We start from the raw sequence: 23546 nt of genomic DNA on the forward strand, positions 1-23546 counted from the left end.
CATTCAATATAATTCTTTACATGATGAGTTACATGTTTGAGTAATCAAAACACGTTTCTTCTCTTGTGGAATATTTATGTAAACGTTATTTAATGTAAATGAGCATTGAATTTATGACAATTAGGAAGGAAATTTTTGAATTTGGAGAAGTTTTAAACGCCTAGCGGTGTATATTACTCATGCCTGAATCGTTTTGCAAACAATTGCAACATTTTGAACGACATTAAAAAAATACTAATAGCTTTTTTTAGTTGCGTATTCAGATGTTTGTGGAAGGGAAATACTTATTTGTGCATACTGTGGTCAAATCAACAAAACATAATCTCGGTTGGTCTTGCAGCGTGACAAGAATGAAAGAAAATTTAAAGCGAACACCGGTAAAATACGAAAAAATTTATTTTACTATGAAATCAATGAAACCTTCGGATGCGCATTCATATTTAAAACAGTGTAGCAGAGAAAAGAAAATGAAAGAATATTCTCACAGGAATCAGACATTTCTTGTCTACAAACTAAAGTGATCAAATTTGAAACATTTTGTGTCCTGAAAGTGAAATACTTACTCAGTGAAATACTTACTCTCCTCGTAACTTTTTTTTGTCTTTGGAGCATTATAGTGAAAAAACAAGTACATCTAGAACCCCCGTTAAGCAATGGAATTTATATATATATATATGTGTGATACACTTTCGTCAGATATGAAAACTAATAACCTTTAGACACACTGTACTTACATGTGTACATGTAACATAACAGTAAGGTCTATCTTCTAGTGAAAATGTCAAAAACATTACCAGCTTACTCGCCCTAGCTTCACAGTACCAGACTTGAATTCATTATCTTTGCGATTATATTACAATCACATAAAAGTCAAACTAATGCTCTTTTAAGGCATTACTGTCAAATAAAAAGTTACAAATGAATCCGCTTTTGGATAACATAAAGACACGAAGGTATAACTTTCAGTAATACATGTAGGTAACTGCGTTCGGTGTCATTGCTACAATGTACTTCGACACAGAAAAATACATGTACATTGGTTCACACATCTTGTATCTGATATTTATTTTTCACAGACAAAATAACTATCAATGAAAGTGGATATTCCCCTTACTTATCAACATCAATAAAACACAGGAGGCTACAGGTTATAATAAAGGGTGGGGGTATCCAAATGGTACCATGAATCCTAATATGCTGAGAGTCATAAGGTTCATTTGTAAAATATGTTGTCAGTCCCCAAGCAGAACGGACAATGTTTTAATCGTCATTTAAGTAGAGGTAATATCGCACGTTAGCATGACCGAGCTGTATAATGTTTAGTGTTGTAAAAATTCACGCTTAATGCGCATTGTGGCATTCTATTAATGGGCAATGACGGAATCTACCAAGCGAGTCACATCTCCCCTATGTAAGGAGTGTTAAGATCGTATAAAACCTGTGTCATTAGCTGGCAATTACTTACGTACTGGGGCCAAAAGACAAGCACGCATCTCGGCGCGTTGTAGGAAGAAATGAGCAACGTTTCCACATAAAAGGGATTTAAGTACAGAAATCTGGTGCGGCTATCTACAGAACAAGTAGGTGTTTTAGTACTTTATTAAAGATTCCACACTTAAAAGAAAGGCATCGACTTATATGCATTTCTGATTGTCTTTTAATCATTTAAATCACCCATAACCACCTTAACCTTATCATGCTTCGAAAAAGTTGAAATGCACCAAAGGAAAAACAGCTGTATGTAATGTTGAACTAAACGATGTTTTCATGGCATTTTTCTATTTGCTGCCGAAGATCAAGCAAAATGAAATGCGATAACTTTTACTTCCTTCCGTCTCATTAAGTGCATTATTCTATCACAGACGCACTTTGGATGGTCAAAAAGTTAATCAGTTGAGTTAATGATTTTATTGAAAGAAACTTACTGAAAGAAACAAGAAATAGATGTCCCATGAAAAATAATTCAGACTCCATTTGTTATGAAAGTTTAAAGTCCCATAAGGAGGCCTTTGTGTAGCTTCACTCTGAACGGATTTCAAAAGTTGGCATAGATAACGTCTCTGGATTCACTCTTTTGTACAGGCGAAAGACGAAATTTGATTCACACAGAAAGTTGTTGGAAGTATGCTTAAATAATAGTCCACTTAATCAAGAAAGAGACAAAACATTACTATATCCATTACAATATGCTGATAAATATAAGTCAACAAGAAAAAAGTAAATTAGAATAAGGCAGTTATATCTTCAAATATTGTTGTTAAGCGATTTTGCATTTAAAAGTACATTTTGCTTTGAACATTGTCGTAATCGTTTGTCATACCTATGACATACCGGCCTAACTGCCCAATAATAAAACACCTTGAGCATTGTTGCAATAAATAAAGTACCGTCCAAGCAACCATTTACGGGCTAGAAGGACAAGAAATCAGATGTATAGCCAGCCAATGTTACATTTCAAGTTTGGAGGGAGCATATTTTTTAAGTACACATGTATTAACTCCAAATATTTGGCAATCTTAAAACTCGGCATAAAGTTTGTCTCGAACAAATTTTCTGGACCGATGTTTTTTCTTCGGACTTTTCTGAAACCAACATTGCCTAACCGGTCGGATTTTTGTGTCCCAGTTATCGAAGCCAAATTAATTCAGTTACCTAGTGCGCCCAAAAAACCACCATCTATATATAATGTAAAACCGAATAAACGCCTTCCAGAACACTTGAAGTCCAATATCTAGTCCAAAATTTAATAAGTGTTGGTTCCAATACGTTTGAACACATGGATACTCGGAATTATCACTTGGGGACAATCGAAGAAGCCTATTGTATGTTTTATCGCATTTTTAAGTCGACGGGTTGTCTTTTCATTTTCATTAATTTAATAGAACAGCAGGATCATCTTTCCATTGTGAAGGACATCGAGGTGTATACAGAGACAGCAATACATGTATATGATATTGATATATTATATCAATATCATACATGGATATTGATATGAAATATCAGTATCATATTTTGATATGTTTTCAATAGAAATATTAGAGGATTCGAATATTTGAATGCACGGACCATAGAAAAATAAAACAACGAGACACAGAGATAGAACGGAAGGAAACTCTTACATGCATCATCTCCGTCTGAATATTCAGAGGCAGAATTAGGGGGTGGGGGACAGGAAATCCTGACCCCCTTGCGGTATTTGAAAAAAAAAAAAAAACAGAAAAAAGAGAATTTTGACAAGCTGCATCATAGGTCCAAATGCCGTACCAAATGCCATTGTTTGCCCTCCAAAACACCAACATTTTTCGGAGCCCATGAGTAGCCAAGGGGGCGTGGAACTGCTTCCCATCTGAGGCCTGTCATTCCTGAAAAAAAAACACCCCCTATCAAATAATCCTATACAATATACCTATACAATAATCCTATAAAATACAAGGGGTGGCCCTTGTATAATACATGCTGGACGCCCAAAACTGAAAACACCAAAGTGCTAGTAAGACCAGCCGGCTTTTGTAGACAGTCAAATGTTCTTTATACTTCCATATGCTACGACCTTCATTTAAAGAAAGTGTTCACTCACAGCATATACGGGGTATACAGGTATGTTGAAGCTGCAACATACACTTCACTGCTAAAAGCATACCCACATCATGCACTACCCAGAATGATAGATGAAAATGCAATTTAGTTCAATACGTTTTTTTACATTGTTTACGACGGTTGGTACATTTTGAACAGCGCAGCGCACAGGCTACAAAAACGTCTTTTACTCGACTAAACTGAAAAACGTTATGTTGGCCGAACTTCACGTCAAAAGATTTTCCTCCTTCAGCCTGCTTTAGTTGTTTCAATTTCCAGGTAGGCTTACGTTTGTTTGTGGCCTGGAAAGAAGGTACGTTCATTTAACACTACGCCACGATACTCTAAAACCTGAGGTATGGAGTATTTTAGGACTAAGCAGTGGTGAATGCATCTGCCAAAAAGACACTTAAAGTAAATTACAGGGACTGTAAATGGCGATTTAGTGTTTACCAAATATAATTAACGCATTTCCCTAAAACGCCTATAATTTTCTAGTTGGCTGCCGGTGATCAATTGTGTTACAAGTCCATTTTTCTTCATTTGCGTAGGATGGTGACATGTAAAACTTTCTTTTTCATTGGCATAAAAATGCAATTGTTACGCAGGTGTGGTGATTTCATGACTTGATGAAACGTGCCCTTAAACATGATAGGCCTACATGGTACAGGTTTTCTAAAAGGAAACGTATTGGTATGGTTTCGTGAAAAAGAACCGTTTATGGAGTGTAATGGATGTAATGGAGAGGATATGTATACATAAAAACAAGAAGAAATAGCTATTGTCCTTCGGTGCAGTTTGGAGAATTTTGCAATGACCGCGGGGGAGGGGGGGGGGGCATTGATCACACTTGTCTGTCCCTTTGCTAAAAATATACAGGTAGGCTGAATTCGCCATTTTGGAAAAAGGAGTTGCTTGCATCCTACTTTCGTTGCCTGTGACAACCCGATATGTCCGACAGGCCAGATATGTCGGACACAACTGGCTCTTTTTTGTCGGACATATTTGGCCTGTCGGACACATCTGGCTCTTTTTTTGTCGGACATATCTGGCCTGTCGGACATATCTGGCTTGTTCTCTGGTCGTAGGACATATCTGGCCTATCGGACATATCGGGTCGTCACAGTCGCCTCCTAAAGTAATATATGTATTCTGTCTTAGAGGCATTAAATTATATCAACATGACTTTTCCATATTTTTTCATGTTTTATTTATTTTTCGTTATTATTATTATTATTATTATTATTATTATTATTATTATTGTGCATCACGCAGACAGCAATGGCAAGCAGAAAAAGCCTCTTAGCTGTGGTCACTGTGCTGTTTTGGACATCACTGGTCGCAAGCCCTCTGCAGAGTTTTATTCATCATATAAATAAAAGACAGCTTGGTGGTAAGTAAATGCGTTTTTGATAATGAAGCTTGCCTGATCTTTCTGTGTATGTGTGTGTGGCCCTTGCTGTCAAATTACTCGTCTAGTTTTACTTCACGACGACACCCGCACAAGTTTTGTACTAAAGTAGGCCTATTTCATGTGAGTTCTCTCTACCTGTGAACTATACAGTATATCTTAATAACTCAGGTTACGTTAAATAATTGGTATGCATCTTTCTTTTCAATACGGGCATATTTTTATCCAATGGTTTCATTCAGTTTCTTCTCCCCATGTGAAAGAGAATGCATCACTTTTCTAAAGTCACTAAGTGCAAGTGAAAACCTTCCGCCATATTGAGTCTCTTTGGCAAAGAAATTCATGCAGGTGTCTTGTGGGATACGAAACGTTGGAATGGTAGTAACTCTGATATTTAGCTGTTGTTGGAAGAACCTAACATTATAAGTTTTGGTCTCTGAATTTCAAATGAAAAATAAGCCATCAAATTACAGGTGCGTCCCTGCGTTGCGGTTGCGGGGACGACGCTGCCAAACATCGCTGGGAGCCAGTAAGCGACACATGTCCCATGGGATGTATGACATTTAGGGTCAACGAAGGCTCGGTCAGATCCAGGGAAGGGAGAGACTATCTCATCAGCAGAAATGAGGCTCGGTCCTACTGCGCAGAAATAGGTGGCAGACTGGTCGATAACCTCATCTACAGCCTGCAAGACACGCCCCGTTGCTGGTCTGACCTGGAGCACTGGATCCAAGGTGCAGGTAAGTGGTGGTCAGCGGTTTCCTGTGGACATTGCCTTTTAGTATAGGGACTCGGTGGGGCTTTACAGGGACCTTATACGGGGTTTTCTCCACCAAAAGCGACTTTCCCATGAAAAGAGAGCTTTCTACACAAGAAGCACTACTCCATCCGACCCTGCGCTTGAATGCGACGTTTAATGTCATAATTACGTAATTAAAATAGTTCTAAAATGTTTGTAGTAGGCCTAACGAAAATATCGCTATGCCCTTTGTACGTTTCATAATAAAAATATCGCCACCAAGTACTTTAATTTTAGTTCTAACGTATTTTGTGTCTGAAATGGCACATACAGTATGTGCAGCTTAAATTTGCACGATATATGTAGATCTACGAAATGGGACAATTTCAAACCCGAATAGATTCAGGGCAGCAGATTATCATTAATGATTTGACAAAACATAAGTGATATATGTATTTTGTATTTTTAATTTGTATTTTGATACATGTATTTTTTATACCCATCCCAAACTGATGTATAACTATACGTGTATAAGCATGTACATCTTTTATGTTAACGTATTTCACGAGCCTCTTCTACGTACTAGTACGACCATAATGAGAGAGAGAGAGAGAGAGAGAGAGCAAAAACAACTGCCAATTTAAATGCCTATCTTCCATTTGTAGGATATGTGGATCCTTTTCCTCGATTCACGCAACCCATCACTTTCTGGACAGGAGGGGTTGTAGAACAAGTGTTAAATGGCGGACAAAGAATTCGAGTGAAGTGGAATGGCGGTACAAACTATTTAGAAAAATTATATACATGCCCTACTCATGCACATACTGTTGATTGGACCATTGGTTATAAGACCTACAAAACGATATTCTTTTATGTTTAAAGTAATTTTCTAACCATACTTACAAACACTGAAGTTACCAGTATGCAGAATTCAAATATACATCTATGGCCAGGTCATTTTAGTCCCATACTCCATTGTTTCCAGTTGGAAATAATGAATACAATATTTGTGTCCGTGATGTGTTTCATTTTAATAGAGCTCAAGATACCCCTATACTGTATGAATGTGAAACAGAACAGAAACAAGATAACCAATTCTCTTTCATAGGTCCCGTCGATGTTTTGGACCTTCCTAAAATAAGTGTCGGTACTCCGAAGAAGGGCGATTCTTTAGTGCTTCGCTACAGCGGCAGCAACAGGGCCGTCAGTGCCACTGATCACAGGCTAGCGTTCCAGTTTACCAACAATGGGAACGATCTTCACTTTCCCCTCTGCAGCAGAAATTGTTCTGTTGGTAAGACTATAATCAGAAGGTGTATATTTTTTTTTATTTGTTTGTGTGATTAATTATTTTTCATTTGTTAAATTGTCTGTTTGTATGAATGACGCTTTATCTTCATTATCTTCTTCCTTTTCAGCAACATTAAATATTTTGTTTGTGTTTATTATTCAATCTTGTCCTGTGAACAGTCTTTGCCACCCCTCTTTTCAGACATATGTGACGACCCAACTGACGTGATGTTTATTCTGGATGCTTCTAGCAGCGTTCTTGACGAAAATTTTGAAAAGATGAAGGCCTTCGTGAAAGAAGTCATACATGGCTGGGAAATAGGAACAGTTCGCGCCGGAATGATAACGTATGCATTGCCTGCTTCCACAAAACTGGAATTCGATCTGAAAACATATCTCAACAAGCAAGAACTGCTTGAGGCTGTGGATGAAGTTGTCTACACAAGCTGTCCTCCGGAAGCGGAAGCGTGCACCGCCACCGGGAATGCGTTGAGGTTAATGAGGCAGACGATGACCCAAAACAGGGCGGGGATTCGAAATGACGCGCCCAAAATCGCAATTATTCTCACCGATGGAAATACTAATATTGGTAATGCTAAATCCTTATTAGCGAAATTTTTGTCTCTGGTAGATGTAATAGCTTAGTTTTCAGCTTTTCTTTTTTTGTGTTTCAGAATTTCAATATACGTCAACGAAACAAATTATGTTCGAAAAAAACGCGTTAAAGCAGATTTTGAATACATCTCATACTTTTTAATTGTTTTAATTCTGGTTTTATTATTTGTCTTTCGTTTGCACTTATATATGGATACCTGCCACGGTATCAGTTCAGCTCAATTTTAACAGTTTTAAAAATGCATTTTAAGGTCTTAACAGCACGGAAGAAGCCATCAGGGCCAAAGCAGAGGGGATTGCTATTTACGCCGTTGGTATTGGTCCTGATATCGACTACGAAGAATTGGTTCGGATCTCGGCTTTTGAACCAAAGAGAGTTGCTCAGACAACATTCGGCTTGTTGCCGACATTGATTAAGTCTGTTTCAAAGAGGGCTTGCAGGGGTAGGTAAAATGTGCTTCTGATGTTGATATATTTGTAAAGTAAATTCTAATTTTAGAGTAGAGCTACACCTCTCATTTTAACCAAAAAAATTTTGCCCGTGCAAAAAAGTCACACAACTTTCTTTCATTATAAAGAATGAAAGCATTTTTGAGCGTATTGTGTAGGCCTACAATGTGCGTCGCTGCATGTAAATATTAAAAGTTTGTCGAATAATCCTTAATCTACGGGACTTAAGAACTTTCTATACCCAATCTGTTGACACATATTTCGATTTCGTTAACACAGTGGGTATACTGATTATTCTTTTTTTATAAGAACAGTTCCGTACTGAACTATCGGGGTATGGACAAATTTGTTATTAGATTTGGGTGGAACATGCTATTTCAACACTGTATATTCTTCAGGTGTATCATTTTAATTCTGTTCATTTTTATTTTAGCTTCAATGTCTTTAAGTGCGGTAGTCTTCCATTCAAAACTTTTCTCACATTTAATTTGCATTTGACATTTCTATGGATATCGTATTTTTGTAATTCTAAAACAATTACACGTTTTGCCTACATAGTAATTGCAATGATACTTACATTTAATCTAATGTGAGAGGAAGCTTCACGCGTGCGGTGAAATCTCAATAGAGCATTACAATCTTGATGTTAATTTTCAAGTTCTTCTTAAAATTCAATACACAGGCAATATGTAGGTTTAATATATCATTTCAGGTGACTGCGTACCTGTCCCGAGCACCACGTGTTCAAGTAAGTCTCCTGGCGTTTCTGTTATTGCCTTAATTGTCAATAATCATGTAATATTCAAAACTTGATGTGAGTTGCGGTCGTATCTAGTTATCTAATACGACCTGAGTAAACGTTTTGGCAACATCATTTAGGAAAATGTTATGGCACATGTAATCTTTATCCCGCATATCAATTGGTCACAAGAGCCGAAACCCCATAAACAACATCAATTTTGCAGATAAATGCCCATATCTAAGGTTTTACAGTTATTTGCTGTTATTAGTGTAATTTGAAATGTGCCTCTCAAACTATGCATATACTTTTGGAAATAGCAATATATCTCTAGTCACAAATACATTCATGGAGCCAAATGTTCACAAGCACAACAAAGCTTAGTTTTTGCTCAAAATGAAAAAAGAAATAATTCCATATGACTGATATTGTCATTTAATTGATCTGTCATTTCATTTTGAAGAATGTATGCTAAGGTACAACTGCGAGGCCAACAAATACAGCATTCCTCTCCAGTGTCCGGATGACTCAAGTATCAATGTGCTGGGCTTCTGTAACGCCGGGGACCTGACGTGCCTGGATCACAATCAGAGACATAATCCGCTCCTGGTGTTCGCGCGAACCCAGTGTGATGGCAAGAGCGAGTGTAAACTGGACGTGATACAAGACTGTCTGTCACCGTCACCGCCTCCGCCTCTCAGAGTGAATTATATGTGCTGCGAGTGTAAGTATCATTATTATTAAATATTATGTTATGAAGCAATGTCTTTATTAAAGCTTTTTTCGTAGTAAGGGCGATTTTTTACCGCAGTTTTATCTCACTAACACTAATACAGAAATACAAATAAGTAATCACATGATTTATTAACTGGATTTGTGAACAGAATTTTTTTGTCCAGTAGATATGAAAAATATACTGTATGCTTGCAATTTAAAGTTCAAGTGTAATATGAACATAATTAGCAGCTGCCACACTGACGGATAAATCATAACCTATCGAAATTTCACCGAATGATGGAGCAAAATGGATTGTTTTCAGCGACCATTAGTTTGTGTCCATGTCCCTGCTCTCCTAACCCGTGTAATAATGGCGGACAATGTACTCCACTCACGGAGCGGAGTTACAAGTGCGCCTGTCGCCCTGGCTTCACCGGACTGAACTGCGAAACACGTAAGTGAAATCTTACTCTCTCTCTCTCTCTCTCTCTGTGTGTGTGCGCGCGCGTGTGTGTGTAAGTGTATGTGTGTAACATGTATCTTGCCCTATACTCATTTAACTGAATTTGGCCAATTTTGAGTATTAGGAAGATAAGATAAGCAGCATATGCACCTGCATGCGAAAAAATTGAATGCTTGTTTCTTTGAACGTCGTTATTATCTTTACCTTCTTCAACCAGCATTAAAATCTGAACACCAACTGAAACAATATTGTCAATCTACCGGTATATTGCCCACCGTCACTTCCAGATTTATGTGCAAGAACAATAACTTGTGGGACCGTCACTTCAGACACTGATTGACTTGCTACATACGTGACTGCTTGTTTATACAACTGCTACTATACATGTATACTGAAGTACAATTTAAAATATGTGTCATTTGTCTTAAGACAAAATTGCCGTCGTTTTCAGCACTGTTCTGCGCAGATTCTCCTTGTCTCAATGGCGGCACGTGTCAGGCACGTGATGATGGCTGGGGGTACTACTGCGACTGTCCCGTTGGTTACTACGGCTTCAAATGTCAACATGCTCGCACGTGCACATGTGCATGCGCGCCAAATCCATGTCAGAATGGCGGCGAATGCAGCGTCGGGGAGAGAGGTGGACCGAGCTGCAAATGTCGGCCTGGGTTCACTGGAGCTCTGTGTCAAACATGTAAGTATGGAAAAAAGAAACTCCGCAGTCTGGACTAATCTGATGTTTTTTCATTGCTTAATTTTCTATAGTAATGTAGATATTTACATTAATTAACGAACGGAAAATGCATACATTATATTTAGATAGATTCTAGGCTACTTATTTTACTCAATGTTTTAACTGAAATATTCATACCGGTTTAGTTTTTTGAGTTTGAATATTGTTTTCACTTTTCTGTACACTTCAGTTCTTTATAAAAACTTTCATTATCTCCTGCAATGTGCCGTGATAGTTTTTATAAAACGTTGCAAAATTAAATATCGATAGATACAGCAACTAAAAACAGGCCAGTAGTTAACACCTATAATTATACCCTATTTCAGCACTAATCTGCAGGGGCAGTAACCCGTGCCAAAATGGGGGCACCTGCGTCGTGCGTGACGATGGATTTGGCTATTGGTGTGAATGCCCATTTGGTTACTATGGTTACGCTTGTCAACATAAACAAGCCTGTCTGCCCAATCCTTGTGTGAATGGCGGTACCTGCATGTCTCTGTCCACGGGGGGATACACCTGCTCCTGTTACCCGTGGTTCACCGGAGAAAACTGTGAAAAATGTAGGTGCTTTTAGATTTGCTCAGTTTCAGATATCTCATCGGGGGTGTATCCAGTAATTTCAAACAGGGCCTTTTACCGAAAAAGTACATCTTTTTACCTGCTTCGTTGACCGAGTTGAGATTAAAACTAAGATCTTTGATGTACAGCGTTCCTTTCCGTCGAAAGAGCGTTTTTTTCCAGATTCTAAGGGCCTGTATTACCATTTTTATATACGAAAATAAACTGTGTGTGTGTATTGCTAGATTATATAGTTTTTTATTATATTGATGTGCATTACACAGTTGACTTTGTTTTTAGCTCAGATCTGCGACCCTAACCCCTGTATAAACGGTGGAACTTGTGTGTCTTCTCACAACGGTCACAATTTCTATTGCGATTGCGAGTTTCCTTTCTTCGGGGAAGTATGCCAGCTGAGTAAGTTGTTACTTGATCTTTTTACTATAGTGCGATGACAGATGGAGAAAGTGGTTTAAGCTATTAAGTTAAAAGTCTGTATATTTTTTTTCAGCTTTTACATGCATCAGGTTAATTCTTATTTTGTTCCTGCAAGTTAGTTTATTTCACTGTTGAATATGTAACGATGCCTGGCTGTAATGTTGCATTTCGGTCATAACTATTCAGTTGCAGTGAGAGATCTCAAAACAGATCGATTATTTGTGTGCGATGTTTGGTTTAATTATCCAAATATGATTTGCCATGTACACATTGCTACAAAGTTGCCAAAGCACATGTCTCTCTCTCTCTCTCTCTGTGTGTGTGTGTGTGTGTGTGTGTGTGTGTGTGTGTGTGTGTGCGTGCGTTCGTGCATGCGTGTGTTTCGGTAGTAGGGGGATTCTCAAAGTCACTCGATTTTAAAGAAGTGTTCCTATTATCGTTGTATATTATCGTTGTATGTTATCGTCATAGGTTTCCAGAACTACATTACGACCCTAATGTTAACCAGCCCAGTCGTTTTTGGTGCCACGGGTCCTCCAGGACCAGCTGGCCCTACTGGTCCCACGGGCCCAAGCGGAAGCGACGGAGAACCAGGAGCTAGTGGCCAGACCGGCTCAACGGGGCGAACAGGGGCCAGAGGTGAAACCGGCCAAGACGGTGACGATGGACCAGTGGGTCCCGCCGGACCAACAGGGGACCGAGGACCCATTGGAGAGACAGGTACAAGCTATTTGTTGGTTTGTTAGGTGTTAAAACGAGTAAAATGCTGTAAAAAAGAATAAAGCAAGTATGGGTTTACACACTGAAAAGACACGCATTTAATTGATTTTACGATGACAAACTTCGTTATAATCGTAACAAATTTTCACAAGTGGTCTGGATAAGTTCCCAAATGATTTAACAACCAAAATAATTTTAACATATGCCTTAAAACTATGCCTTGCAAAAACTTAATATCTTTCTGTATAAAATCAGAGATCTCCTTGACTTACACTGTACGATACGTCTTTAATGCACCTATACGATATTTCAGGTCCGGCCGGACCTCAGGGCTCCAGAGGTGATCGTGGCCCAACTGGTGTTTCCGGAGAAACCGGCTCCGCGGGAAGAGACGGCGAACCCGGGCGACCAGGGTCAACTGGCTCCACCGGGCCACAAGGACCAGCTGGGGGTGCAGGGCCTCAAGGACCCACTGGACCTGCTGGACCCAGAGGCCAGCAGGGTGAAATGGGTGAGAATGTCCGTCTTATTGATCTGAAGCGGTGTTTATTTGATGCTATGTTTATACCTGGTCATCAGCTTCAGGTTGTGACAAGAATGGTAGTCCTCTAGGAGCCGTAGTCCATTTCTTGAAACAAGTTGACATTCGTTCCATATGCAAACCCCTATAATTCCACTTACCCTAACCCGTACCAATTAAATGGGACCCAGCACTTCCTGTCACACCAACATAGAGGGTGATCCCTCACTTTTGAGTTCAAAAGTGGGTCATCTTAATCCAAGTTTCCTACATTAAACAATAGATTGATCCATTATTTATTATTTTATCAACAGTTGTGAGAATTGTGCTGTCTTAACAGAGGTCTGTACTCTCCGGGTGCCTTTCTGGGTTCATATTGCTTTGTTTAAGTCGCGTTGCACTTAACACATTCCTTAGGCCTATACTTGTTTATCTTGAAGTCGATGGATGCAAATCTTTCTTATGTTCTTCTATAGGAGAAACAGGTGCGCCCGGTCCTGCAGGCGCAACAGGAGAAGCAGGTCCTAAAGGGGACAGCGGAGCACCAGGTGAACCAGGACGCACTGGTGCCCCTGGCCCCACTGGAGCTCAAGGTGTCTCCGGCGCATCTGGAAGTCCTGGGAAAGACGGCAACCAGGGGCCTACCGGTCCTGCCGGACCACAAGGTGGGCCACGCTCAGCATGCATATATTATGTATTGTAAAACTTAAAGATATCATTAAGAATACTTCATATTATTTTACAGTCCTCCTTTTATAGTACTTCTGTTCTTCCTACCGAGTAAAAAGTTTTACAGGGTTTAAAATGCAAATAATCGTAGAGTTCTAGATCAACTATCACAGACATTAGGTTTTGTATTTTCACAGTAGTTTCTTCATATGAACAGGTCCGAGAGGCCCTACGGGCACAGCAGGTGCAACAGGTGCTCCAGGTGAACAAGGTGCCCAGGGACGCCCTGGCATGACTGGAGCTCGAGGCGAGACTGGACCTAGGGGTGCTGTAGGTCCACCGGGACCAGCCGGATCAGCCGGACCCAGTGGCAGTACAGGCCCCATCGGGCCAAGAGGGCCAACTGGGTTCAGAGGGGAAGCAGGAGAGAGAGGTCCAAAGGGAGATAGTGGACAACCAGGGCCAACAGGCCAGTCTGGTGTACCAGGCGAACCCGGACGCACAGGAGACGCTGGCCCGGTAGGGCCTAGGGGCCAAACTGGCAGTCCTGGAGTCAGTGGAGGAACGGGTGCAGCAGGGCCAGCAGGTGCCCGTGGGCCTACGGGTGATCGTGGACCGACTGGTGCAGGCAGCACTGGACCCACAGGGCCCACGGGACCACAAGGACCTGCTGGCCGCACTGGTGCTGCAGGCGCTGATGGAGAGGACGGTCGTCCTGGACAAACTGGTGCAAAAGGTGCTGATGGTTCACCAGGCTCCCCAGGTCCAAGGGGACCTACCGGTGCACAGGGTCCTGCTGGAGATAGAGGCCTACCCGGTGCCAGAGGGTCAACTGGACCTGCAGGCCCTGAGGGTCCCAGAGGAGCAACGGGCGCACAAGGTAGTTCTGGCACGACTGGACCGCAAGGAACACAAGGGGCGTCAGGAAAGGACGGCAGCCCAGGGCCAACAGGTGCCCAGGGTCAAGCCGGAGCACCAGGAGCTACCGGACCAGCTGGCCCTGCAGGTCCACGAGGCCCCAGTGGTGCACAAGGCAGACCAGGTGCAACTGGTCCTAGTGGACCTGCTGGACAGAGTGGCAGAGATGGTTCACCTGGTGCGACTGGTGCGCCAGGTAGGACTGGAGCTAGGGGACAGACCGGTGACCGTGGTGCAGACGGGGAACCTGGTGAAGATGGGGCTCCAGGTGCTACTGGACCAGCGGGTGCCCCTGGTAAACCAGGAGCTACCGGGGAAGCAGGTAGACCTGGTTCCACAGGTGCTCAGGGTCCTCCTGGCCCACAAGGCTTTGCTGGTCCAGCTGGTACACAAGGAGAGACTGGTCCTCCTGGTCCTCCAGGCAGTACCGGCGCTAGGGGCCAGGACGGAAGTGACGGCGCGAAAGGTGATAGCGGTCCACCCGGGCCCACTGGACCCGCGGGAGCACGAGGCCAAACTGGCACTCCCGGCCTTCCTGGTCAGAGTGGAGAAGATGGAGCTCCCGGTCCCAAAGGGGAAGACGGTGAAGATGGACAACCAGGAGCCCGTGGCCCGCCAGGACCCACGGGGCCCAGTGGGCAACCTGGACCTAGAGGAGAGGCTGGTGAACCTGGAAGTCCTGGACCGACCGGTCCTGCTGGTCAGCAGGGAGCTGATGGTGAAGATGGACCACCAGGCCCTACAGGTCCTGCAGGCCCCAGAGGTGAGACAGGAGAAGCGGGAAGTTCGGGTAGTCCAGGTCCACAAGGGCCTACGGGACCGACAGGGGCATCGGGAGATTCAGGAATGGTTGACAGTTGCTTTCCAACCTTGCATTGCCCAGTACCTTGCTACAGCGGATATACATCACGTAAGCTTTTTTTCTCGATTTAATCTATTACTTTTTGGTCCAGTTAAGTGATATTCCAAATTTAATGGAACTGCATTGTTTTTAGAGTAGAACGCGTGCAAATTTTAACAGGTATAGTATTATTGCGGAAGAAATAAATATATGCATTTGTGTATAATACCATACTTACATCTTAATCGAATTTTCATGCTCTTAGTGTGTAACGGAAATATGTGGCAGAATCCAACAGCGCTGGTAAGCAGAGCCGTATCTCTCATCGACCAGTGTGGGATATTCCCCCGGAATAACGTTAACTTTCTTTGGCGGTCTTACTGGATGAATCCCTACACCGTCAATCTTCCTGGCAGCGGGGGGTGCGGCCCAGGCGGGTGTCTCGGGGGAGGTTTCCCAACTGGTATTCATTATGGCGGCTACCCCGGCCCAAACTCTGGGCCCGTAGGAGCACCAGCAGGTCTCATGGCTCACTTTCAGCCTCCGGACGGCAGCAACACATCCGTACAGGCGGCGTGGAAAGCAGTCATGAACGTGAACGGCGGGTCCCCAATGACTGTAGACCCTCAGAAACTTGGGGCGGGCGGACTGTGGCAGGTGAGAAAGAATCTGCTGATATTACACCAATCAGTAGAAGTCGACGACAGAACGTTATAATAACGTTACCATAATGTTTTTTTTGTTTTTATCAACGTTATGGTAAAGTTATAATAACGTTATGTGTTTATGGGATAGGAGCGGAGCCGGTGTGATAGGAATGGTAGTCCTAGGAATGGAAGTGCGGAGTCCCGTATGATTAGTACTAGTTAGGATTAGTCGGATATTGGGGTTAGTATATGGGACGATAATGGACCACCTGTACAAATTAATGGGGAACGGAGTACGATTCCCAGCAATCTACCATTCCTGTCACACCGGTAGTGGGGCTTGAGCACTTTTTTCAACCAGTTCAGTAATAACCACGAAGGGCAGAGACCTAAGGGAGGGCTGGGTTCCACTGCTTTGAAACTAAATGTAAACTTCAGTGTATCATTAAAATGTTGCGCCGAGGACTGCGACTTATTTTCTCAACCAGCTTGCAACATCATTTACATCATTTTTTGCCATTTCCCCTTTCTCTGTCGCTAATTGTGTGTCTACTTATGATTCCCCCTTGCAGCTTATACTTTTCATCATACGAGCCTGAATAATTTTCATTCGTTAGTAGAATTGTGGATGTTCTACCGCATGTAGCAACGCTTGAAATTAAACACATGTTAGATTAAGGGGGTAAGCGACTCAAGCGTTGCAAGTTAATGTATGGCAAGCCAGCAATTTCAAAAAGGGGGGTTCTTTTTCTGAATATAGTTTTTCCCATAAAAACTTCATGTACCTAGATCAAATTTTCCCAGAGTGGACCTTTTCCTAGCAAAAAGGGCGGTTCTTCGAACCCCCCGAACCCCCCTGGCTACGGGCCTGTATGGGTATCTCTGGATAGACTTCAGCCCTTCCTTCAGCTACAAGTGCAAGTGGGTACAAACAAGCCGCCCACTTCCCTTAGCTAGTATAGCGTATAGTTATAGGGTTTGGACCTAGGACTATGCGCTACAATGGAGCATCGCAAGATCTCCCCTAAATATTCAAAACTTTGGTATGATTTTCTGCCTTCCAGGTTCCAGAGAAAATGTTCAACGCCACCAAAAGGGCCGCTGATCGTCGCGCCTTACAGAACTACTACCAACAGATACAACGGCAGTTCTGCGTGGATTGGACACAGATGCCGTACGGCTGTTTGCGCAACCCCCTTTACTCCGCCATGGCAACACAGATGTACCTCTTAGTACAGCCCAGGCCAGTGCCCTCGGGATGCGCCCAGCAGGCTACGATGTGGTCCAATTTCGTTCAGCAGTCCAATATGCGGCAAGCGTTTGTACAGAACTGTTACTCAGCCCCGAACTATAATCAGTTGAATCAACAGCTTCAGTATTTTCTTGTGTAAGACATGTGTACCTTCGGCCCAACCGGGCACTGGATTATAACATATTGACATGAGGTGGCGTTGGTTTAATTGACTTTGATGATAACGGAAATGCAACCCGGTTCCAATTTATGAAAAGCAAGCATTTCTTTATATTTGCTTTAGAATTGGTAATCTGCACTTGAACCAAACTTTCTGGAGTGTGAAAAATGTATTCTTTAATAAAAAGTTGAATTTGCTGGACTTTAAGATTTAAGATGTGATAGTGCTGAAGTAAAATTGCTGGCTTCTCAACTATCGCAACGGGGACGTAAACCAGTGTTTAAAATCTCTCTCTCTCTCTCTCAATTATAAACTCTACCACTGCTCCAAGGGATAATTTAATGCCTTGCAAACAATTATCGAACTACTTATGCAAGATATTCTCGTTTGACAAAAGACATAAAATCAGGGAATTCAATTTTGTTGGACTTAACTATAGATGTATAGAACTGTTGTTAACACCATGAAAAATTCATCTCCTTACAAGCCATGATCGTTGATTTAAAAAAAATTGATTATCCCTGGAAAGTCTATTAAAATGTTATTCTGATTAATGAACTACCCCCCCCCCCCCCCATCGTTGTCAGTAAAATAAGTAACTCATAAGGTCAAAGATTATCTGTATTTCTTACAAAAGTATAGAGAAAAAGAAAGGTTTTGTCTTAAGTTAAAAAATGTAAAAAACGCAAGCTTATATGACAACCATCAAAGTCGGGTTTCATTTAAAACGAAAAAAGTTTGTCCTGGAGAAGTTCCAAGATGTAAATTAAAACTTCTTAATTCACCAGAAGCGTGACGCGTGTATGTTTCTTTATGTATTAACCGCCGTAACCCTCCTTGCCATGACAGATTTAAGACACTCCGGAACTAAAGATTATCTACAAAATGCAAATATGCTGGGAGATAACATACTTAGGGGATAGACTTGACAGCGGAAAAGATTTTTTAACCGCAAAGTTATTGTGTAGCTAACTGCGAAGTGAACTTATTCACTCAAAATGCATGCATGTAACTCCATAATTTGACACTGAAAGAGGGTTTGTGAACTTTTATGAAAATTAGGCTAAATTCATTTGATATTAATTTAGCATGTTTGTTCGTTTTTTTAATTTTTTGTTTATTAATTTTTTTTCAAATCGGTTGAGTTATTTCATTTTGGTTTACTTAAATAATAGACCCCCACCCCACGTTTAGGACCAATATGAAGACAGTTAAAGCGCAACAATTTAATGATTGTGATTGATTATAATATAATATTATCTGCAACGTCTATCTATAATCGTTGTGCCCTCACTATCGTATTTCTCAACGGAAATCTGTAATAACCACGTCAGACCATACCTGTAAGTGGTCATGCAGTATCTGTTGTTTTTTTTTCTAATATGCAGTGCGTTACCATTTGCCTTGCCTTCAATCAATAAGGTGATGTCGATAAAAATATCATTAACAATAAAATAATGAATTAGTAAAAACTCCCTGGACAGATGATTCAAACACGTTATAAATGTCAGTCATAACAGTGCCATTTATTTTCACTAAGTGAACAGAGCACACGCACCCCCCCCCCCCCCCCCCCCCCGTAAATGTAGCATACGCTGGGATATTTGAAGGTTTAGCTATAATGAGATCTAGAGTTGTGAGTCCTTATAAAATGAAGAATATAAAATATAATATAGTGTATTAATAAAAATGACAGTTTTGTAAAAAAAATACTTGTATTAACCTTATCATACTTAGATGTAACCAGAATTTGTACATGAGTCGAGTCCGTGTTTTTGATAAAACTACTGTTATTTACAGAAAATATATATCTATAGTAGAAAATAACAATTTGTTTCACTGAACAAGTAATGAATATAATACGATATGGCTCAAATTACTTCTTTTCTCCACAGAGACCACTATTACTCCGCCATGGCGCAAAGCTGTTAATTTGTGACAGAGGCGTCGGTTGTTTCATCCATTCAATAACCTGGCTACTAGTGACAAAGAAAACGTCATCCATTTTGTTAATGTATCGAATAAAACGCTTTAGTCCATCAAAAGCTTGGTTATTTTCCAGCCACTTTCCTTGGAAATAAAGCCCGTATGGAGCGCGCTTTCTGTTGTAATATTCCGAGAAAAACTGAGCCAGCAAGACATTGAAAGTATCGTCTGAGGTGGTCACTTTGCAATCGTCCATCATGGCGCACCCTTGACCGTCTGTGCCGTACATTCGATTAATTGGAATTTCCCAAAGTCCTGGGTAAGATGCGTTTGGGCAGTTTGAAGGGTAGATATCACAGAGTGTATTATTTGGCGGGATATCTAACGTGAATGGATAGAAAGGTGGGAAAACTGCGTAATTGTGTGCCGACGTCGGTCCCGTTACCATGGAGGAATCGTAGGTGAAATTATAGTCTCGCAGCATTCTGTACATGTTATTTCCTCCCGGCTGCAAATATGGCACTCGCATGCCAGTTATTTTACCCTCGGGTATATCTGTTCCTGTTTCCAAGTTGATTCTCTGTCCGTAGATTTCGTAAACGTAGTCCAAGTAGGAGGCGCTGTTCCACCACAGAGGAGGCTGTCGTCTGCTCTGGCTGTTACTTGCGATCTCGTGGCCCCGCGCGTATAGCTGCCGGACAGCGTTGTAATCCGTCCTTTCCTGATCCGGTACGAAAAATGTAGCTGCGATGGGGCATCCGTTGGGATTGATAATGTCGATGGGGAATAATTGTTCGAAGAAGCTGGCAACGTACGCGGTAACGGCGAGATCAAATGAAACTATGACCATCTGAGGCACAGCGCTGGGGTTTAAATTATTTGGCGGGTTAGGACTCGGGCAGCGACAAGCTGGGGGCTGGCAGAAGCGCTCCGTACATGGAGCTAGCGGTCCAGATATCAGATCGTAGCACGCCACTGGGCTGAGTTCTCGTAGTAACAAACAGGACGCTGTCAAAATAAATAAGATATACCAAGTTCCTGTGTTTTTTCTAGTCATTGTCTGAGATGCTGTTGATGATGATGATGGTGCTGACGATGAATGAGTACGACCGACCTTCTTCAGTCACTCATTCAGTCTAACCTTGTATATTTCTTTTCACACACGTGTATACCGTCCTTAAATGAATCTTTTTGAATTTTGGTTGACTTTGCGGTCACTCTCTTCAAGTGGACTTAGTTGACCTCCAACTTTGACAAGTGTTCTCCACTTGCAGCTTGCCTCCAGTCGATTTATGGGAGGTGCTTCATTAATTCATTTACGCTTTCCCTCCTGAAGTGTTTTTTAATTTAAATAAAGTTCACTTCTTGATTTAACCGAAACTTAAGGAATTGGAACCACTATCTATCGTCACACCGAAATTGAAACTGAATCAGCTATCCTTCTTCGTTCCTCTCTCTGTCGTGAATGGTAACATTGCTTTTTGAATTATACCACCGAGGAGACAAGGGCCCGTATCTTATGGATCTGATCAGATATGAAGGGGTGACGAATTTTGGAAAGGTCGTGAAAATCAGGGAATAGATTTAATGTCTCTTTTGTATCGGTAGAACTTACAAACATTAATGTACAAGTTACAATGTAGCTTACTTGATGACAAAAACGCAATTTTTTACTGTACATTTATCTCTGTAGAACTGCCCCTTGAAAACGTTTTATTCAAGGACCCACTTTGTTTCCCCTTTATGAACTTATGCTAATTTTAACCCTCTGTGCTTTTGCCCGATCGCGCTGATATGGCGTAATTGGTGCACTTGAGTTGATAAAGCTTCCTGTAATTAGCCAAGCAAAACAACTGATATGGTAGGTGAGCATGTCGACGTCTTCAGTTTGCAATTTCTATATTAAAAATCTATTTATACCAGGTCTTTGTCCAGCCCATAGTTACTTCATTGTTTGCAATATAATAGATACCAGGACTATAATAAAATATATGAACATAGATAATTATCCTTTATTTGAGGACTGGGCAGTACTGCTACTTAGAATGCAATAAATATTGTGTGATGAATAAGAGCTGGCACGTGAAGGGTTTTCCACTGCATTATAACCGCCCCTTGTCATGAGCTATTTCTTTTTGATTTTTCTTTCAAATAAAATTTGAATGATTTTGAATTTATCTAGGGACCACAAATTTAACATTCAGTACATTAGCAATAGAGGCTCCTACATATAAACTGATGGAATAGACGGGGAGGCAATCTTAACAGACCGCCATTGAGAAATACCAGAAAATTAGCTTAAAAATGTGTATTGTTTATTTCCTTTTGTAAAACAGTGAGAGTAATGAAAATATAAATGCTTTTCGTAGTAAATAATATTTTGTTATGGTTGAAATTTGTGACTTCAAATGCATACGAGATAGCTCTAATTATAGATAAAATTGTATGAATGATAGCGATAGTGATTAGATAAAATCAAAGAAATTGTTTTTGTTTACACCGAACTCCCCATGAGGCGCTTGTAATTCTTAGTCATATACCGAGTACATATACATGTATGCGTCAAAAGCTTTTCTTAGCGATAGAATCCAAATATTCAGGTTGTGGTCGGGACTTCAGTCAAAATGCGACAGGTGAGACAAGTAAAACATCAGGCACACCGCAACGCAGATTTTCAGAATAACACAACATGTACAGCTGAAATTGTAAAGTAGAGAGTGAGTAATCAAGTTTAAAAATCAGTTCTCGATAGTGGGAAACAGTCAGAACTGGCAGTAATTAGACTGAAGTGTTGTTAGACTGAAGTGTTGTTGTCTGAAGATTGTTACAGAGTTTAAACAGTACATCGATAGTACCGCCGTACAAGGTGTACAGAAAGCTGTATCCATCGATAAACAAAATGACACTTTTCGTAAATATTTATGATATACATGCTGGCATTAAAATGACGAGATTTGACCCGATAAGCTAGTATCCGATGTATCAGATTGCATCGTCGAATCCTTCTTTCTGAAATATATCCGCTTTTGTTACCTTCGCTGATACCTTCGCTGAGGGATACCGAACTGAAAGGGGAATCTTATTATTGGGAGTATTCGGGGTATTGTTTATACATAAAAAGGAGTGTTTCCTTTATTACTGGCCTTTTCCATACACGCGGACGGCTATATATTGTTTGCATTTTCATAAAAACTAAGATTCTACTTTACCCTATTGCCGCTAATTGTGCATTTTAAAGTGTTCACGATACAAAAATCCCCCGCAAAACTGACAAAATCTCCTGTCTGTATTTACAGAACGACTAGACAAAACCAGGAAATATCAAATATTTGCCTTAGCACTATGTAAAATTCTTCGGCAAATATCGGCTAACATTGGAATATGTTAGCGAGCAGATATACGAGGTATATCAAGCCGTTATTACTTGCATCATAGTTCTGTCTTTATTTCGAATTGCAATCAATGCAATCTGAAAACGCGCTCTCTTAAACCTGTTTAAGATTACTGAATAATAAAATTTTGTTCCATACATCAAGTAATATTGCCGAATATTTGTAGCTTGACATATTGAATTCTGAGCGCGATATTGTACATAGAACCTTGTTAAATCATGTAGAGTATATGTTCTAGTCTCCACGCATGTCCAAAGCTACCATGGCCATTGTAAATCATCAATTATTCAATTAACTAATTAACTGCTAACTGTTTGTATCATCGCTCAAAAAATGATACTATTCTCTGTCAATCATTGCAGTTTTTGGCCCATTGCAACACTGTCAAATGGTCCTTTTTTCCATTTTTAATACTTTGAACGATGCTTGCGTGGTTTTGATGCTTTTATTTGTTGATTTTATTAAACAAATGTAATTCATCAGCAGTCATAATTCCTCTACACGCGCTCAGTCTATTTCAATCGATATTTTCCCGGGCATTGTCACTCTGCAGCGGTTGGTCTTTGGACAATGCAAATTAAAAATAAGGATTTCTTGAACAAACAACTGGGATGGTGTATTGAAACGGACTTCTCACAAACCAAGTGGGGGGGGGGGGGAGGTTCGGGATCGTTCAGCATCTTAAATTAACTGCGGTAAAGATCGCGAAATCGCAAACATAAATAATAAGGGCGTGTCTTGCGCTTAGATTACATTTACACGGGTGCCGTGC

At 40.9% G+C, this 23546-nt stretch overlaps 2 protein-coding genes across 2 annotated transcripts; one reads left to right on the forward strand and one right to left on the reverse strand.

The window, feature by feature from the left end:
- Window positions 1-1426: 1426 nt before the first annotated feature.
- Window positions 1427-17657, forward strand: LOC106179800 (uncharacterized). Its single transcript, XM_087008615.1, has 19 exons — window positions 1427-1580; window positions 4852-4969; window positions 5461-5727; window positions 6392-6502; window positions 6835-7020; window positions 7219-7605; window positions 7883-8074; window positions 8794-8829; window positions 9284-9544; window positions 9860-9991; window positions 10452-10694; window positions 11060-11293; window positions 11592-11708; window positions 12201-12449; window positions 12763-12960; window positions 13446-13634; window positions 13856-15466; window positions 15663-16054; window positions 17109-17657. Exons 2-19 carry the CDS (start codon window positions 4858-4860, stop codon window positions 17433-17435), a joined length of 5244 nt encoding a protein of 1747 aa, XP_086864741.1. The 5' UTR covers window positions 1427-1580; window positions 4852-4857; the 3' UTR covers window positions 17436-17657.
- A 1502-nt stretch (window positions 17658-19159) lies between these two features.
- On the reverse strand, window positions 19160-20977 carry LOC106179801 (chitin deacetylase 1). Its single transcript, XM_013563568.2, has one exon. It carries the CDS (start codon window positions 20437-20439, stop codon window positions 19333-19335), a length of 1107 nt encoding a protein of 368 aa, XP_013419022.2. The 5' UTR covers window positions 20440-20977; the 3' UTR covers window positions 19160-19332.
- Between the last annotated feature and the right edge of the window lie 2569 nt (window positions 20978-23546).

This window comes from Lingula anatina, chromosome 3 (genome assembly GCF_051362555.1).
Source record: "Lingula anatina isolate TDL-2025a chromosome 3, LinAna3.0, whole genome shotgun sequence".
NCBI classification, from domain to species: domain Eukaryota; kingdom Metazoa; phylum Brachiopoda; class Lingulata; order Lingulida; family Lingulidae; genus Lingula; species Lingula anatina.